The 21,968-nt window shown below is 38.9% G+C and overlaps 1 protein-coding gene across 1 annotated transcript; it reads right to left on the bottom strand.

The window, feature by feature from the left end:
• Window positions 1-12,955: 12,955 nt before the first annotated feature.
• Window positions 12,956-13,360, bottom strand: LOC125845742 (uncharacterized). The gene is made up of 2 exons (XM_049525276.1): window positions 13,203-13,360; window positions 12,956-13,157 (listed from the first exon to the last, which is right to left on the bottom strand). Exons 1-2 carry the CDS (start codon window positions 13,358-13,360, stop codon window positions 12,956-12,958), a joined length of 360 nt encoding a protein of 119 aa, XP_049381233.1.
• Window positions 13,361-21,968: the final 8,608 nt, after the last annotated feature.

Raw genomic sequence — 21,968 nt, 5'->3', positions numbered from 1 at the left:
ATTTTTCTTTTACATTATTTAGAGGACTTTTAGACATAGTATTGAATACTTAAAGAACTCACAACGGCACTCTTGAAGCCTACTCGTGCCATGTATGGATAACATCCCATACTACTACCCATAATTTGTAGAACTCCTCAAGTAACCACAATGTGCATCTCACGTGATGGGAATAGGCACTAACCTACATAGACCATGATAACTAAGTTATGGAATCTGGTGTCATATGACCCCACACCGAAGAAGGGTGTTCTACTTGCCAAGGGTAGAACTAGTACACATCCTATGTAGGCACATAGTTTATGGGATATCCAAAGATGTTCATTGGACTCTAGCCTATCCATTGGGAAGAGCCAACATCTTAACCACATCCACTCGGTGTTGAGTCTTAATTCCCATAGAGTAGTTCATTTCGTTAACATTTTTACAAATGAGAGGGTGCCCCTTTGGCCTATCAAGTCAAGATACATTATAAGGCTAGCTCATTAAATCCCCATTAAAGGGTGCCTTAGGATTTACCGATTCTTTGTGAAAGGTTGGGTTAAGCCTGCCGGTCCAAGGTTCATCATTTCACACATGAAAGGGCAACCACCTTTAGGTCTACCGCAATCATGGTTTATCAATTATCATGTATGGAAGGGTGCTATTAATCTACCGATCCAAGATACATTCATAGTTCAAGAAGAGGATGCCTAATAGCCTACACATTCAAGACATCAATCAACATTCATTAATGGAAGGACACCAACATAAGGTCTACCGATCGTAAGGTACAATATTTATATCACATTCATTTACACAAGGAGAGGACACCTTAGGTCTACCAACTCAAAGTGCATCATTTCATTACATTACTAGGAGGACCTTTCACAATAGATCAACCTCATGCATGGTCATTAAGAGAGAACATACTTCACATCACAATACAATAATACTTCATACAAGAACACCATTGAGTTCACATACATATCTTCACATTATACGAACATCTGAACAATAACATACTATCCCCCACTATTGAGAAAAACCCAACTAAGGATTAACATCTAAACCTTCCATCTCACATCTATCAAGTCACATAGCCATAGTTGGCATCACAAACAACCTTCCTTCCTCACACCTTCTTACTAAGGAACAAGAGAGAGACATTATAAAGATAAACTAATTTGCACCACTTGAAGAATGAAGAAGTGAAACTTTCTTAACACCCAATAGCCTCATATTTATAAAGTGGCGTGCTTCACATTTTGAACAAGACTCTACTAGATGTGGTTTGAGACAACCTAAGACACATTCCAAAATCGTGTGCTCTGATACCATGTTTGTCACGCCCCGAGAGTACCCCTAAGTCGCGACACAACATACTCAACCTCTAAGAGGTCTTATACAAGCCTCATAGATCATTCATTACATACAATACTTGAAAGTAGAGAAGAATTAAAAACTCTCTTCACACACGAAGAAACTTTAATTAACACTAGCAAGCGTAATACTTTACAGAGTTTATACAATATGTCTCAAACCATCTAGGACGTGAATACAACATTGCGACCAACCCCATAGAAAAACTTTTACAAAACTAAAGACATTTAACATTAACAAAAGACATAAAGGGTACATGGTGGATCTTGTCCTCGAAACTATGAGGACTTACCAAGTCTTCATCTCCGAGCTCCTTATAAACCTATCCATCAATCATAGAACATCAACATCTCCAATCACTACACTTTAGTCAAAAGGGGAAGAAATGGGGTTACCACAATAAGGACCTAAGTATGTAACCCATGCAAAAAGGGACATTTGAGTTGAAAGTCATGCTTTTGTGCCATTTGAGTAAAACTTCATAAACATTAATCACAAGAGGGATAATATAAGTTACAACCAACACATAAAGTCATGTACATCACCTTTAGTCAAAACCACAGGTAAGACTTCACCTATTACCATTACCTGTAGCCTCCACCTCAATAAATCCTTCATGCTACACCTTGTGCAATGTATGGGTAACGTCCCATAGCACCTCCCACACCAAGGTACCACATTTAAGATCACTAAAGGTGAACTCACCATTCAACATACTTCACATTAAAAGTATTCATGCTCAACTAGTACCAATATACAACACATAAACATATTTATCAAGTAAGTCATTTCACCATCTTATGACCTCTATCTAAATTTACCCTAAGACTCACCTAACAAATATATGAAGTGGCCGCCCATAGAACCTCTTCAAACACACCTAGGTAGTCATCAAGGCAACAATAGATCGACAAGAACCTTTACATTTCAACACATCATGCTAAGCAACATATTTCATCAATATAAGCTACTGATTCATCATATCATTTAGACAATAAGCCAACATTCTTCTTTTACATTATTTAGAGGACTTTCATACATAGTCTTGAAGACTTACAGAACTCACTATGGCACTCTTGAAGCCTACTCGTGCCATGTATGGATAGCATCCCATACTACTACTTATACTTTGTAGAACTCCTCAAGTAACCACAATGCACATCTCACGTGATGGGAATAGGCATTAACCGACATAGACCATGATAGCTAAGTCATGGAATACGATGTCATATGACCCCACAACGAAGAAGGGTGTTCTACTTACCAAAGGTAGAACTAGTACACATCCTATGTAGGCACATAGATTATCGGATATCCAAAGATGTTCATTGGACTCTAGCATATCCATTGGGAAGAGCCACCTTCTTAATTGTATCCACTCGGTGCTCAGTCTTAGTTCCCATAGAGTAGTTCATTTCATTAACATTTTTACACATGAGAGGGTGCCCCTTTGGCCTTAGGATTTATCGATTCTTTGTGAAAGGGTGCCTTAAGCCTACCAGTCAATGGTTCATCATTTCACACATGAAATGGCTATTACCTTTAGGACTACCGATTTCATGGTTTATCAATTATCATGCATGGAACGGTGCCATTAATCTACCGATCTAAGATACATTCATAGTTCAATAAGAGGATGCCTAATTGCGTACCAATTCAAGACATCAATCAACATTCATTCATGGAAAGGACACCAACATAAGTTGTACCGATCCTAAGGTACAGTATTTACATCACATGCATTTACACAAGGAGAGGACGCCTTAGGTCTACCAAATTAAAATGCATCATTTCATTACATCACTAGGAGGACCTTTCACAGTAGATCAACCTCATACATGGTCATTAAGAGAGAACATACTTCCCATCACAATACAATAGTACTTCATAGAAGATCACCATTGAGATCGCATACACATCTTCACATTATAAATACATCTATACAATAACATTATAACACTTCAATTCACCATATAATTCCTTCATGTCCATGATCACAATATATTCAATAGATACACACCTCTATCTTCCAAGTGGATCAAACCATACAGAACAATTCTACAATAATATGAAATTAGGTCAACTTACCATTCTCCATAGCCATAATCACCATTACTCAATTCCCCAACAATTCACCATACATAGGTATAGATAACAATAAAAAATCAATAAGACTATTCAATCTAAGCATAATTCCATCAACATACAATCATAATCATAAAACCCACTTCATAAGCCAAATTTAGGAATTTGAGAGAAATCATGGGTTCATATAGTTTTTTATCTTAAAACCATATATTCAATATCAATATAATCTCAATCTATCATTTGAAAACGTTAGATGCAAGAACCCATGAGTTTGAGTGAAATCTAGGTTTTTGGTAAAACTTGAAAACCTTGAAACTCTTTTGAAATTGACTATAAGGTGACAGCTAACCCTAGATGAAGGACCACCATACCTTTTTACTAAGATTCCCCACTAAATTCGATGAAGAAAGATTTGAATCCAAACCCTAGTTGCCGTTTCTTCTTCTTCTTTGAGTTAGAGAGAGAAATATTGAGAGAGAAGAATTTTGGGGGTCTTGATTTGGGTGTTTTGGAATAAGGAGTAAATGAAGTGTTTTAGGACTTAAAACTATTTATATTCATGATATAACCCATTTAAAATCTAACCCACATATTAAAACATTACTACAAAATTACCCAACATACCCCCATTTACGCAGCTCCGTCAGGCACCACGTTAATCTATACGGTCCGTGAAGGGGGACCATGGCCTGTGAAGGTGTCATTGGTCCTCTTAGGTAGTGTCCTATTTTGCCTTGCCAAGCCCCAAGATGATAAGGCATCGCCACGAACCACTTCACGGTCCGTGGTCAAGATCACTAGCCGTGGGAGTGGTTGTGGACTTGGGGCAGTAGCTTGGCCAAAGTGCCTTGACTACCAAGTGCCCAAGTAATCTTCACGGACCATAGTCCACACCACTGGCTGTGAAAGTGGTTGTGGTCATGACATAGGTTTGGCCAAGGTTTGCAAGCCTTGGCCCTTTGGGTAGGGATTTGCCCCCTTGGCCTTTGCCCTTGCCCTTGCACCATAAAACCAACACACCAAAGGCCCTTTTATGATGGAGTCTAACACGTGCCTTGACGTTGACTCACTAAACTCCTTCAAACAAGGCAACAGTACACCACATGAAACCTCATTACAAACTCAACACAAGGTCATTAGGCTCTAGTTCATTCTCTCATTTTCTGAGTCGTTACATTATCCCCCACTTAGGAACATTCGTCCTCGAATGACACTTTAAACACTTCAAGGGAAACGACTCAATACTAGCAGCCCAACAACAATCATAACACATCAATATAGGGTACCACATCAAGGAGGAAACAGAAATATCATATCAACATTTACACAAGGCATTACGAGCAAGTAGGAACTACTTCTACCAAAGATCCATATGCACATATACTTCATCATTACTCATTTATTTTGGAGGAACTATCTTCTCCATCTTTAACATGCTCCAATGATAACATGAAGCCAATTTCTCTCAAAAGCATCTTAGGGCATGTTCATCATTTCATCTCATGAAGTCAGAATAGTCAATTCAGAATAGATGCACAACAACATGAGAAGCACATAAAACGTATAACTAATTTAGACATGATTTCAGTGAAAGCATACATAATATAAGCAGACCATGCCACACATAATCACATAAGACTCCAAAACATGCGTAAGCTACTAGGAACTCAGAACAACCTTACTACTCAACATACTATCCCCCAATTTTGAGAAAAACCCAACTAAGGATCAACATCACAACCTTCCATCTCAGATCTATCAAGTCACATAGCCGTAGTTGGCATCACAACCAACCTTCCCTCCTCACACCATCTAACTAAGGAACAAGAGAGAGACATTATAGAGGTAAACTCTATGGCACGAATTGAAGAATAAAAAAGTAAAACATTCTTAACACCCAATAGCCTCATATTTGTAATATGGTGTGCTTCACATTATGAACAAGACTCTACTAGATGTGGTTTGAGACAACCTAAGACACATTCCAAAATCGTGTGCTCTGATACCATGTTTGTCACGACCCAAGAGCACCCCAAAGTCGCAACACGACATATTCTACCTCGAAGAGGTCTTATACAAGCCTCATAGATCATTCAATGCATACGATACTTGAAAATAGAGAAGAATTAAAAACTTTCTACACACACGAAGATACTTTAATTAACAATAGCAAGTGAAATACTTTATAGACTTTATACAATTTGTCTCGAACAATCTAGGACGTGAATACAACATTGAGACCAACCCCATAGAAAAACTTTTACAAAACTAAAGACATTTAACAGAAACTAAAGACATAAAGGGGACATGGTGGATTTTGTCCCCGATACTATGAGGACTCACCACGTCTTCCTCTCCAAGCTCCTTAGAAACCTATCCATCAACCATAGAACACCAACATCTCCAATCCTTACACTTTAGTCAAAAGGGGACGCAATGGGATTAGCACAATTAGGTACTAAGTATGTAAGCCATGCAAAAAGGGACATTTGTGTCGAAACTCATGCTTTTATACCATTTGAGTAAAACTTCATCAACATTTAGCATAAAAGGCATTATATAAGTCACAACCAACATATAAAGTCACATACTTCATCTTTTACCTTTACATTTAGCCTCCACCTCAAGAAATCATTCATGCTACACCTTGTGCAATGTATTGGTAGCGTCCCATACCACCTCCGACACCAAGGTAGAACATTTAAGATCACTAAAGGTGAACTCACCATTCAACATACTTCACATTACAAGTATTCATGCTAAGCTAGTACCAATATACAACACATAAACACATTTATCAAGCAAGTCATTTCACCATCTTATGACCTCTATCTAAAGTTACCCTAAGACTCACCTAAGTAAGATATGAAGTGGCCGCCCATACAACCTCTTCATACACACCTAGCCATTCATCAAAGCCACAATAGACAAGAACCTTTACATTTCAGCACATCAGGCTAAGCAACACGTTTCATCAGTATAAGCTACTCATTCATCATTTCATTTGGACAATAAGCCATCATTCTTCTTTTACATTATTTAGAGGACTTTCACACATAGTCTTGAAGACTTAGAGAACTCACTATGGCACTCTTGAAGCCTACTCGTGCCATGTATGGATAGCATCCCATACTACTACCTATACTTTGTATAACTCCTCAAGTAACCACATTGCACATCTCACGTGATGGGAATAGGCACTAACCGACATAGACCATGATAGCTAAGTCCTGGAATCCGGTGTCATATGACCCCACACCGAAGAAGGGTCTTCTACTTGCCAAGCGTAGAACTAGTACACATCCTATGTAGGCACATAGTTTATCGAATTTCCAAAAATGTTCATTGGACTCTAGCCTATCCATTTGGAAGAGACACCATCCTAACCATATCCACTCAGTGCTTAGTCTTAGTTCCCATAGAGTAGTTCATTTCGTTAACATTTTTACACATAAGAGGTTGCCCTTTTTGCCTACCGAGTCAAGGTACATTATAAGGATAGCTCATTAAATTCCCATGGAAGAGTACCTTAGGATTTACCGATTCTTTGTGAAAGGGTGCCTTAAGCCTGCCGGTCCAAGGTTCATCATTTCACACATAAAAGGGCTACCACCTTTAGGTCTACCGATTTCATGGTTTATCAATTATCATGCATGGAAGGGTTCCATTAATCTACCGATCCAAGATACATTCATAGTTCAAGAAGATGATGCCTAATTGCCTACCAATTCAAGACATCAATCAACAGTCATTCATGGAAAGAAGACCAACATAAGGTCTACCTATCTTAAGTACAATATTTACATCACATGCATTTACACAAGGCGAGGACGCCCTAGGTCTACCAAATCAAAGTGCATCATTTCATTACATTACTTGGAGGACCTTTCACAGTAGATCAACCTCATACATGGTCATTAAAAGAGAACATACTTCCCATCACAATACAATAATAATTCATACAAGATCACCATTGAGATCACATAAACATCTCGACATAATACATACATCTATAGAATAACATGATAACACTTCAATTAACCATATAATTCCTTCATGGCCATGATCACAATACATTCAATATATACACACCTCCACTTTTCAAGTGAATCAAACAATACAAGAACAATTCTACAATAATATAAAGTTAAGTCAACTTACGATTCTCCAAAGCCATAATAACTATTACTCAATTCCCCAACAATTCACCATACATAGGTATAGATAACGATAGAAAAACAATAATACAGTTCAATCCAGGCATAATTCCATCAACATCCAATTATAATCTTAAAACCCACTTCATAAGCCAATTTTAGGAATTTGAGAGAAATCACGAATTCAAAGAGTTTTTTATGTTAAAACCATTAATTCAACATCAATATAATTTCAATTTATCATTTGAAAACGTTTGATGCAAGAACCCATGAGTTTGAGTGAAATCTAGGTTTTTGGTAAAACTTGAAAACCTTAATACTCTTTTGAAAGTGACTCTAGGGTGATAGATAACCCTAGATGAAGGATCAGAATACCTTTTTACTAAGATTCCCCATGAAATTTTATGAAGCAAGCTTTGAATTCAAACCCTAGATCCCACTTCAGATTCTTCCTTGAGTTAGAGATAGAAATATTGAGAGAGAAGAATTTTGGAGATTTTGATTTGGGTGTTTTGAAATAGGGAGTAAATGAACTGTTTTAGGACTTAAAACTATTTATATTTATGATATAAACCATTTAAAATCAACCCCACATATTAAAATATTAAAACAAAATTACCCAATACACCCTCATTTAGGCAGCAGCCCCCCCCGTCAGGGACCACGTCCATCTATACGGTCTGTGCAAGGGGGCCATGTCCCGTGAAGATGTCGTTGGTCCACTTAGGCAGTGTCCCATTTTGCCTTGCCAAGCCCCAAGTTACTAAGGCATCTCCGCAGACCACTTCAAGGTCTGTGGTCAAGACCACTGGCCGTGGGAGTGGTCGTGGACTTGGGAAAGTAGCTTGGCCAAAGTGCCTTGCCTCCCATGTGCCCAAGTAATCTTCAGGGACCGTGGTCTACACCACTGACCGTGAAAGTGGTCGTGGTCATCACATAGGCTTGACAAAGATTGGGAAGCCTGCCCTTTGGTTAGCGATTTGCCCCCTACGCCTTGGCCCTTGCCCTTGCACCCTAAAACCAACACACCAAAGGCCCTTTTATCATGGAGTCTAACACGTTCCTTGACGTTGACTCACTAAAATCCTTCAAACAAGGCCACATTGCACCACATGAAACCTCATTACAAGCTCAACACAAGGTCTTTAGGCTCTAGTTCATCCTATCATTTTTCGAGTCGTTACATTATCCCCCACTTAGGAACATTCGTCCTCGAATGACACTTTAAACACTTCAAGAGAAATGACTCAATACTAGTAGCCCAACAACAATCATAACACATTAATATAGGGCACCACATCAAGGAGGAAACATAAATATCATATCAAAATTTACACAAGGCAATACGAGCAAGTAGGAACTACATCTACCAAAGATCATTATGCACATATACTTCATCATTACTCATTTCTTTTGGAGGAACTATCTTCTCCATCTTTAACATGCTCCAATGATAACATGAAGCCAATTATGCAATTTCTCTCAAAAGCATCTTAGGGCATGTTCATCATTTCATCTCATGAAGTCAAAATAGGCAATTCATAATAAATGCACAACAACATGAGAAGCATATAAACCGTATAACTCATTTAGACATGATTTCATTGAACGCATACATAATAGAAAGAGACCATGCAACACATAATCACATAAGACTCCAAAACATGCATAATCTACTAGGAACTCAGATAAAACTTACTACTCAACATACTATCCCCCAATTTTGAGAAAAACCCAACTAAGGATCAACATCACAACCTTCCATCTCACATCTATCAAGTCACATAGCCATAGTTGGCATCAGAACCAACTTTCCTTCCCTACACCTTTTAACTAAAGAACAAGTGAGAGACATTATAGAGGTAAACTCTATGGCACGACTTGAAAAATAAAAAAGTGAATCATTCTTAACACCCAATAGCCTCATATTTATAATGTGGCGTGCTTCACATTATGAACACGACTCTACTAGATGTGGGTTTAGACAACCTAAGACACATTCCAAAATCGTGTGCTCTGATACCATGTTTGTCACAACCCGATAGCACTCCAAAGTCGCAACACGACAAATTCTACCTTGAAGATGTCTTATACAAGCCTCATAGATCATTCAATGCATACGATACTTGAAAATAGAGAAGAATTAAAAACTTTCTTTACACACGAAGATAGTTTTATTAACAATAGCAAATGAAATACTTTCTACACTTTATACAATATGTCTCAAACCATCTAGGACGTGAGTACTACATTGTCACAAACCCCATAGGAAAACTTTTACAAAACTAAAGACATTTAACATAAACTAAAGACATAAAGGGGACATGGTGGATCTTGTCCTCGAAACTATGAGGACTCACCAAGTCTTCATCTCCAAGCTCCTTATAAACTGATCCATCAACAATTAAACACCAACATCTCCAATCCCTACACTTTAGTCAAAAGGGGAAGAAATGGGGTTAGCACAATTAGGCTCTAAGTAAGTAAGCCATGCAAAAAGGGACATTTGAGTTGAAAGTCATGCTTTTATGCCATTTGAGTAAAACTTCATGTACATTTATCATAAGAGGCATAATATAAGTTACTACCAACACACAAAGTCACATACATCACCTTTAGTCAAAACCACATGTAAGACTTCACCTTTTACCTTTACCGTTAGCCTCCACCTCAAGAAATCCTTCATGCTACACCTTGTGCAATGTATGGGTAGCGTCCCATACCACCACCCACAACAAGGTACCTTATTTAAGATCACAAAAGGAGAACTCACCATTCAACATACTTCACACAACAAGTATTTATGCTCAACTAGTACCAATATACAACACATAAACACATTTTTCTAGTAAGTTATTTAACCATCTTATGACCTCTATCTAAAGCTACCCTAAGACTCACCTAAGTAAGATATGAAGTGGCTGCCCATACAACCTCTTCATACATACCTAGGCATTCATCAAGGCCACAATAGACAAGAACATTTACATTTCAACACATCATGCTAAGCAACTCATTTCATCAATATAAGCTACTGATTCATCATTTCATTTAGACAATAGGCCAACATTCTTATTTTACATTATTTAGAGGACTTTCATACATAGTCTTGAAGACTTAGAGAACTCACTATGGCACTTTTGAAGCCTACTCATCCCATGTATGGATAGCATCACTATCCATACTTTGTAGAACTCCTCAAGTTACCACAATGCACATCTCACGTGATAGAAATAGGCATTAACCGACATATACCATGATAGCTAAGTCATGGATTCCGGTGTCATATGACCCCACACTGAAGAAGGTTATTCTACTTGCCAAGGGTAGAACTAGTACACATCATATGTAGGCACATTGTTTATCGGATAACCAAAGATGTTCATTAGACTCTAGCCTATCCATTGGGAAGAGCCACAATGGATACAATAACATGATAATACTTCAATTTACAATATAATACCTTCACGGCCCATGAAGTTGCCCGTGGTCCTTTTAGGTAGTGTCCCATTTTTCCTTTCCAATACCCAATATGGTAAGGCATCTCCACAGACCACTTAACGGTCTGTGGTCACACCACTGACCGTTGGAGTGGTCGTGGACTTGTGGCAGCAGCTTGGCCAAAGTACCTTGCCTCCCAAGTGCCCAAGTAATCTTTACGGACCAGTTTACGGACCGTGGTCCACACCACTGGCCATGAAAGTGGTCGTGGTCATGACTTAGGCTTGGCCAAGGTTGGGAAGCCTTAGCCATTTGGCTAGGGCTTTGCCCCCTAGGCCTTGGCCCTTGCCCTTGCCCCCTCAAACCAACAAACCAAAGGCCCTTTTATCATGGAGTCTAACACGTGCCTTGATGTTGAATGACTAAACTCCTTCATACAAGGCAACATTACACGACATGAAACCTCATTACCAGCTCAACACAAGGTCATTAGACTCTAGTTAATCCTATCATTTTCTGAGTCATTTCACTAGTGACCCACTGTGGGTACCTACGGTGCGTCGATTGAACAACGGCCCGTGGGTCCCTCTTCGTAGGTCAAAATACCAAAAGTTAGGAATTTAAAGCCACCGTGTGCAGAACAGTCTGTTGATCAAATGACGGACCGTAGTCCCCATCGTGGATCTTGTCTTAGCCAATTTTAGTGTGCAACTGATCCACAGATCCCCCACCTACTGTTGATGGGTTGAAGTCGTGGGTCAATTTTGTGCCAAGTTATCCTTAATTTCTAGTCAATGCACAATTTCATAAATTTTTCAATCAAACTAAGTGTAATGATGCATTTCAATAGAATATATTATAGCTTCTCATCCTTAGGGTTTCAATTACACGCAATTTTACTTTGTAACATACCGAAACAATGAACCCTAAATCAAAACTTCCAATTAGACCTTTTTGCCTATTTATTCAATTTAGATATATCATACACTAGTACTTTCATCCCAAGGTCCATATATCATCTAATTTATTATGAATTTAACACATAATCACTACCCAAAGTCAAGTTCCACTCTGTGACTTCATGATTAAACAATGAACAAGTGATTCAAAGTTTGGTTGAAATCTCTAACCATTCAAGTAAGCAAAGTAGATGAGTGTGTGATGCAACAAAAATGCTCCTAAGACTGATTGTGATGTCGAACCCAGACTGTGGTTGCTTTGTGGAAATGGAGGATTTGGCAGAAAATGGAGATTTAGGAGAGATGAATGGCTAATGATGGAAATGGTGAATTATACGGGATTGACATGGAAGATTAATGGGTTATTTGGGTCGATGAAACAGTTTATAACGGTTGGAGTGAATCAATAGATGTGGAAAATGGTTTAAAAGTCAGGGCTTTTATTATTTTGGGGGTCCGAGTCGGGTCTGGTAGAAACCTTAGTCTGGACCCACGGGACCCCGTCGACGATCTGTGGATCGACCTATGGTTCATCGATGAGGTCCTTTGGTCATGATAACACTTAGAAAAAAATAGAAAAGTTACTTGGGATCTACGGATGCCAGCCATTGTCCGTGGACTAACCAACGAATTGTCGATAGGGGCCAGTAGACCGCTGCACAACTATTTTCTGCAGATTCTACCTCCTTATCCCTCCACATGTAGCAACCATTAGGATATTTCCTTTTACTTTTTCTGGTCACTTTTTAGACATGGACCCTATTCTATATCTAGCCAACACTAAACGGAAAAATAAACGCCTATCTAAAGAGCTACAAAATCAAAAATAAAGAGGAAAACTCCTATATTGAAAAGAAACTCCTATAGTTGGCTAGATTGTACATATTGGGTTGCCTCCCAAGCAGCACTGGATTTAATGTCAAGGCACGACACAAACACCTTGATTACTCAGACTTCATAAAGATAGTAGGCCTCGATAACTTCTTGCACACTCTCAGATTTACCCAAGTAGGCTTTGATCCTCTGTCCGTTCACTTTGAACCTTGTTCCTTCCTTGTTCTCGAGCTCGACCGCTCCATGTGGAAATACCTGAGTTACTCTGAATGGCCCGGCCCACTTGGACTTGAGCTTGCTAGGAAACAACCTCAACCTTGAGTTGAATTAGAGCACCAGATCACCAACAACAAATTCGCACTTTTCAATCTTTTGATCATGGTAGTTTTTCATCTTCTCTTTGTACAGGGCTGAAATTTCATATGCTTTTAGGAGAAACTCATCAAGCTCATTCATATCCATTAGCCTTTGACTCGATGCAGCGCCCCAATCCAAATTCAACTTCTTTAGCGCCCACATTTATTTATGCTCTGGCTCTACTGGCAAATGACATGACTTCCCATTTACAATATTGTAGGGGGACATACCTATAGGAGTCTTAAATGTTGTGCAATAGGCCCATAGAGCATCATCAAGCCTTCTTGACCAATTAGTTTTGCTGGTGTTCACAGTCTTTGCAAAGATTTGCTTTATCTCTATATCTGACACCTCAACTTGCCCACTAGACTGCGGATGGTAAGGAGTGGCTATATTGTGATGAACTCCATATTTCTCTGGCAATGCCTTGAACAACTTATTACAAAAGTGAGAACCTTCATCTCTGATAATCGCCCTAGGTGTACCAAATCTGGAGAACATACTCTTTTTCAGGAATGCGGTGACACTCCAGCCCTCATTATTTGAAAGCCCAATTGCTTCCTCCCATTTGGATACATAGTCATCCGCAACAAGAATATACTTCATCCCATGTGAACTCACAAATAGACCCATGAAGTCAAGACACCAAACATCAAATAGCTCAATCACCAATATCGGGTTCATAGGTAGTTCTTGCTTCATTGAAATTCATACTTCTCTTTAACATTGATCACAAGACTTGGCGAAAAAATGAGCATCTTGGTGGATGGTAGGCTAGTAATACCCATACTGAAAGATTATATGAGCAGTCTGAATACCACTTTGGTGCCTACCAACAGGTGATGAATGGCACACCTCTAGTATACTTATCATCTCAACCTCTGGCACATAGCGATGAATAATCACATCAGCACAAATACGAAACAAGTAAGGCTCATCCCAAAAAAACTTCTTCACATCAAACATAAACTATTTCCTTTGGTGAAATGACAAATTCGTTGGAACCAAATCACTTGTCAAGTCATTAGAATAATCTGCGAACCAAGGGATAAAATCATAACGGGCAGTCAATAGATGTTCATCTGGGAATGCATCATTAATCTCAGTCCCATCTCCCAACTTGAGTATAGCTTCCTCCTCCAATCTAGACAAATGGTCAACAACCTAATTTTTTGTTTCCTTTCTATCCTTCACCTCAAAATCAAACTCTTGCAGCAACAATACCCATCTAATCAACCTTGGTTTTGCATCCTTTTTATCCATCCGATACCTCAATGCATAATGGTAAATATGCACTATGACCTTAGTACCAAGCAAGTAGGATCAAAATTTCTCAAATTCAAAAACTAGAGCAAGCACATTTAGAGCTTTGATGACATAGTACACCGGATGAAGAATCTTCTCTTGCCTCTATCCCTATACCACACCAAGTGCCACCCCACTCGCATCACACATTACTCCAAACGGTTGCCCCCAATCCGATGAAATAATGATAGGTGTTGATACTAACCTTTCTTTCAACTCTCCAAATTCCCTAAGACAAGCCTCATCAAAATCAAACTTACACTCCTTTTCAAGTTGTTTGCACAATGGGTGTGCAATTTTAGAGAGATCTTTGATAAACCTCCGATAAAAACTTGCATGTCCAAGAAAACTTCTATCACCTTTAACAGAGATACGTGGTGGAAGCATTTCTATTACCTCGACTTTGTAACTATCAACCTCAATACCTTTCTCAGAAATCCGATGGCCTAGAACTATACCCTCTTTCACCATGAATGAGCACTTTTCCCAATTTAGCACAAGATTGCACCCTTCACACCATTTTAGTATCTCAGCCAGATGCATCAAACAACCATCAAACAAGTCACCTACCATAGAGAAATCATCCATAAATACCTCAATTATTTCCTACACTATATCTGAAAATATCGGCATCATACACCGCTGAAAGGTCACTGGAGCATTACACAACCCAAATGGCATCCTTTTGAAGGCGAAAGTCCCATATGGACAATCAAAGCTGGTTTTTTCTTGATCTTCCGGAGCTATGGAAATTTGATTGTAGTCCTAATATCCATCTAGAAAGCAATGCCAACCCTTACCAGTAAGATGATCCAGCATCTGGTCCATGAACGGCATCGGGAAGTGATGTTTTTCTGTCCAAGCATTTAGCTTGTGGTAGTCCATGCATACTTTCCATTAAATGCTTGTGGTAGTCCATGCATACTCTTCATCCAGTCACTAGCCTCATGGGACCAACTCATTTTTTGCATTAGGAACCACAGTAATCCCACCTTTCTTAGGTACACACTGAACATGACAGACCCAACTACTATCTGTAATAGGGTATATGACTGCAACGTCCAACCATTTGATAATTCCTTTTTCACTACCTTTTGCATAGGTGGATTCAGTCTCCTTTATTGATCAATAGTTGGCTTGATGTCTGACATGAGTTGGATTTTATGAGAACAAATACCAGGAGGAATCCCTATAATGTCCGCAATAGTCCACCCAATAGCCCGCCTAAACCTCTTCAACACATAAACCAATGTATCTACTTGTACCTCACTCAAATCAGCAACAATGATTACCGGTAAAGTGCCATATTTCCCTAAGAATACATACCTCAAATGAGATGTAGAGCCCTGAGCTTCAATTTTGGAGCCTTTGCCACAGATGATTTTTACAGGTGGAGAGTTGCAATTCTTCATATCTAACTCCAATCTTTTTGCTTTGGAACGAAATTTGAACTTATCAAGTGCGAAAACTAATTCATCATAGTCCTCCATACCATCACTGTCAAAATTCATCATTACCATTGCCAGTGCATTTATACCCAAACTCTCTTTAATAGAAAGTTCAGAACCTCGCTCTACAATATGATTTACCATTGATACCGACTTGAGATCGCTTTCCTGCTTCATAGACGTACAAATATTAAAAGTTACCTTATTATTATTCAGTCAAAATTTCATGTGCCCTCACTCTATGTCGACTAAGGCACATCCAGTAGCAAGGAATGGCCTCTCTAGGATGATGGGGACCTCAAAAACAACCTCACAATCAAGTATCACAAAATCCGCTGTTGCAGTTTGGACCATGAACGTATTTCTTCCGATTTTATCCTTTCTAGTGCTCCATACCTTATTATTTCAGGAAATCTTCTCCAATTTTTCAGCAATCTCCCCAAAAGTGCACTCACCATATGATCCTCCAACAATAGTATCTAGCATATCCTTTACATTGTCATTGTGTCCTCTTTAGAAGTACTCCTTAATTGACTCATCATCTATGAGGGGATTAGGCACACTTATAATGAACATAGTGAACCTAATCCATGAACTACTTATGGATTCTCCAGGTAGTGCTACGAAGTTAGGCAATTTATCCTTGCGATTCAGCTTCATAGACACCCGAAAACACTTCGACAGAACACCTAAGCAATTGGTCCCATGTATGAATCAAATTATATAAAAGCTCTAAAAACCACAGGCAACATCACCAATCAATGACAGAGGAAAAATTGTCATACCTATAACATCCATATCCAATTTTGGTCGCCCCATACAACTCTTGCAGACACTTCTCGATTTAGCCATGTGACCATGCGGATCTTTTGAACCTAGAACAACAAACAACCCTCGTGTTGTATGCATTTGCAGCAGACTACTGGTTACCACAAATATATGCCCTGGAGGTAGAGGTGGTACAACAATAGGACCTTCGAATTCACTTGTACTATAGTCAACCCAATAGTTATCACGAAGCCTCGGTTTTGGCAGATTCTGCACCCTTTCTTGATTTCCAAGTAGATTATCACCAAGAATCTAAGCGGCCACATCAACAACCCCAGGAGACTGCAATTGAAGTCCATCACCTAGACCCTCTCTGATTGGATTGTTTTATACCCCTTGGTTATTCATTCTCGTCAAAGTTTTATTCAATTCTGGATTGTAGGGGGTCAAAGATTAGCCTCAACTTCATGCACTTGGCATACACTAAGAGTAGAAACTTGCAGAAAACAAAAACAAAAGAAAAACATAAAATAGGAAATACTTGACTAAAGTTCAACAATGTAGTTACACTTAATCTAAAAGTCGTACTCCCCGGCGGTGGCGCCAAAATATGATAAGCTCAAATTACACCTTCCTAAAGAAGTATAAGTCATCGTTGTCAAATAAAGAACCCAACTTGTAGGTTGGGATCGATCCCACGAGGAATATGGTTCAGACTTAAACTTAACCAACTATTATATCTGTTTAGTCAAACTATTTCCAATAAAAATAAATAAAAGGGGGTGTGTAAGTAAGTAATAGATTGTTGATTAAGTAACAAGTAAATAAGATTCAACTTCGAGTTATCAATATGAGACATAAACTATTGTATATGTGTTCCCCACAAGCTCTTAACGTACTAATTCTAATAATAGTAATCCTTTCCTAGTGTTTAACATGCAAAGTTGGTAAGTTAGGTATCCCTATGTGATTGGTTCTCCAAGTAGGGAATTTCACTACGCACCTTGTTCCGACTACGAGTGTATGCTTTACTCACCCTTGCCTTTACCTCAGATAAGTCATCACATCAATGTATGGTTTATTTTCACCCTCATGCCAATTGACACTAGACTATTAGATTGCAACCACTAAATCTTTGTTTTTTAATCCTTTCTCATTCATTACCTCCTTGGTCCGGCATGTAGGAACGAGGCGAGTTCTAACACTGGTCAACCTTAAAAAGACTTCTAAGAGAAATGATTAACAATACATGCATAAACACTATTAAAGAATTACTTAATTATTATTCGTACTATTTGATTATGCATGGTTCCCACAACCCTAGTTGTGGATTTAGCTACTCATGCTTGAGAATTCAAAATTCATAATTAGGTTAAACGAAATCATGAACTTACAAATAGAATAGATGAAAATCCAAATCTTAAATTGAAATTCAAAGTGCAAATTGTATCAAATAATACCGGAAATCAAATTGCTAAAGTTTGCAAGTTAATTCCTTAAAACATCAAAATCTAGAAGTTTACAATAATGTCTAACCCCCAAAAACGAGGAATACAACTCCTATTTATAGAAAACAAATCCTAAATAAAATACGAAAATAAACTGTTGGGACGCAGCTTCAGTCAACGACTTGACCTACGGACCGTGGGTCGACCTAGGGTCCGTAGGTCCCCTCTATGGCTCAACACTTAGACAGATTCATCAGGTACTAGAACCTTCAAATTTTAGTTCACCATCGACGGTTATGCAGGACGAACCGTGGGTCGACCTACGGTACATCGTCTACTCCGTGGTTCCACACTTGTCTAACCTTCCTAATCTTCCACCTACAATACATGAGTTGGGATACGGTCCGTCCTGTCAATCCATGGTTGAGTTATGAAACTACACTCTCAAACCAAGACTTATGACTGCCCACCCACGGCCCGTCATTGGACCTACAGTCTGTGGGTGGCTCCGTTGGTGGTCACTTCTGCTAAATTCAACTCGCATCTTTATCAACCGCATCCAAGCCTATTTGCTGCAAACATGATACACAAAAGATTATTTCTAATACAAAATATCCCAAGACAAACACAAACTCTAAGTGAAACGCATGAAAAATATCGTCAAAATCACGGTATATCACAATGCATGGAGAAGACCCCATTAATCTCACCCATGCTAAGTAAACCTCTTTAGGTCATCATTCATATACATCATCTTTTATTCTCATAATTAACTTCTTTCTCATAGACAAGGGAAATCACCTCTAGTCATACATGTATTGGAAGGGCCTAATAAGCTACAATCCAAACTAGTCATTCTCATATTTCATAGTTCACATTTTTCTTACTTTACTCTTAATACATAGGAATTCCTCTCTCTAAGTCTATCATAAAGGATGATGGGTATTCTCCTTTTGCTTTATATGTATAGTCATAGGTATTCGCCTCCATGACCATTTTAGGGAATCATAGGTATTCGCCTCCATGCCCCTTCATCAAAATGATATAGGTAATCGCCTCCACATAATTTAATAAGGATCATACGTATTCGCCTCCATTTCCAACATGATATGATATAGGTATTTGCCTCCACATCATTTAATAAGGATCATAGGTATTCGCCTCACCTCTTGCCTTGCCTTAGGAGTCATATATGTATATATAAAGGTAATCACCTCACACTCCTCATCACAGGACATGGGTAGTCACCTCATGTTTATTAACTTCATTTCTCATAAAAAGGTGCCTTTGGCCTACTGAATCAAGGTACATCATTAACTTAAATCTTTAGACCATGCGTGAGCAACTATCACTATATGATGGCTCTTTAGCCTTTGATTCAATTAGGTGAGAAAACATTTCAACCTAGAATCATTCTATGTGAGAAAACCTTTCACGTCATGTTCATTATGTGTTCATTAGAATAGCCTTTCAATCAACACAACAGCAATATCATGATCATTAACACTTCACTCTCAAAGTGTTCTTAAAGCATATATAAACTTCATAAAACATGCATAATCTCCTACTTCACTTCCTTGAGGTTCAAGACTTACTTTCAATCAGCATATCTAAGGTTCAAGCACTAGACATGGATATCATCCTAACTCATGTGATTTTATCACTTCATGCATTCAAACATTCATGAGGTAGATTAGGTGGGTAAGGTCCTTCCACAACAATTCTATCTAATAGTCTACCATTATTGTATAAGCTTCACTCTCAAAGCCTTAACATTCATGATTAAACACATTAGCCTTACTCTCAAATCCCTAGAAATAAACATATTTATAACTTCAAGCTTTACTCACAAGCAATACTTCTCATAAGCATCTCATAGACCTAAGTCTCAAGGTATTCTACCCACATGCTTCATTCTTAAATGATTCTAGTCATATATCTTCATATAGGCTTAACCTCAAGCACTAGTAGACAAAATTCATCATCTAAGATTTAATCTAGATCAATTCATGTATTTAGCTTTACTTTTCAGCAATTCATGTCTAGGTGCTCTAATCTCAAGCAATCTATAATGCAATTCATCAATCTTAGAAGATCACATCTAAGCCCTCAATTTCCCTTTTCATGGCATAAAATTCAACTATATCAATTCGCTTTAGAATCTTAGGTTAATCATGAATACATGTATAATCATACTAAAAACATGCAATTCCGTCATAAACAGTCATAAACAATCATAATACACTCTATTGGATCATAACCATAACATTAGAAGAAACCCTAGATTGACTTGGGGAATTCTTCTTCTCAATTGGGGAAAACATGGGGCTTCATGGATAAAAGGGATCCATGAATGAATAAACTATCATACCTTGATTACAATGCCCAAAAATCTTGGAAGAATGGAGACTTGGCCTGACCTAACTTGATTCTCCTCTTCTTTTTCTTCTTCTTCTACTTCACTTTCTAGAGAGAGAATATTTGAGAGAGAGTTAGGTTTCCTTTGGGGTCATAAAATAATGAATTAGAATGAATTAATTTAGGGGTCTAAAGTATTTATATAGGTTGTCTAGATTAGGGTAAAACGACATCACTTATTCCTAATTAAAACTGCAAAACCCCAAAGTACCCCTAAACTTAACCACCTGAAACTGTCTCACTGCCTCACCCATGAAACCCCAACCATGGGGAGTAGGTTGACCTATGGCCAGTCTTGGTTGGGCGCGGTTTGGGGTATGTGACACTGAAAATGGGCACTTGGCTTACGAAGCCCAACCACATGGCGTGGACCTATTCATGAGGCATGGGTCCTGCTCGTGGTTACTACCTTCAGTAGATTTCAAGGGTGGCTCATCGACGAGGCTTCCCACGGATCGTGGGTCTAACCACAAGGCATGGATGACCCTCGTGGATGACACCTTGGTGCTCTAACATGCTAAACCCTCTAAAATATTCTAAACTTCCCTGTTAAGGCTATGGGGCCACTAGAGCCCACCATCTATGTCTCACTCAAAGAAGCCCACACAGCTGTCTCAACCATGGCTCCCTCAAGATATGCTAAATCATCATACATAATTGCGTCTCAAACATCGAGCTCCTCCTCATCAATCACAACATCAGACTCAACATGTGTGTCCTCTCAAACAACATCTGCATGCGTAGTAGCAGGAGGAATATCTTAACTTACAGGGACATCTGCACTCAAGATGTCAGGGATCTCAACTATGCCGAATAGCATCGACAAATTTGTGGACTTCATCTCGTCAAAATTTTACCTCAACCCAACAACATCAGCCTTCAAGGCCATCAAAGTAGTAGAATCACCCCGACCCTCACAAGCCTCAATCCTCACAGTTAGGGCATCCAGTGCAAGTCCCTGAGCATCTATCAACTCCCGATGCTCTCTTATCTCAACCATAATCAGGGCCAAAGCAGCAACAATCACCCTCTCTATCATCCCAGGAAAAGTGACCTCTACCCGGGAGGCACGTACATAAGTGGAATGAGCTAGATAGTCCATCTTACATAACATAGACTGGGTGATAGGGATCGGGAGGCAGTAGCAACAGCATAGGGAGGGGGTACATCAGTAGAAGGAGGTATAATAGTAGGGGGGCTAGATATACCTGTACGCTGATTGGCCTGAGGAGGAAGTTTTTCCTCAGTCAACAACATATCAACATTAACTACCGGGGCCGTATCCACTGGTGCAACTCTTCTCATATCGGCCTTATCCATTATGTACTCGGCCTCGATACGTTGAATTTCAGTAGAGGAAGTAGTGGTAACTTCCACATCCAT

Source organism: Solanum stenotomum, chromosome 11, assembly GCF_019186545.1.
Source record: "Solanum stenotomum isolate F172 chromosome 11, ASM1918654v1, whole genome shotgun sequence".
Taxonomy (NCBI): domain Eukaryota; kingdom Viridiplantae; phylum Streptophyta; class Magnoliopsida; order Solanales; family Solanaceae; genus Solanum; species Solanum stenotomum.
Note: the sequence above shows the minus strand (reverse complement) of the source record. Positions and strands in the feature narration are given on the sequence as shown.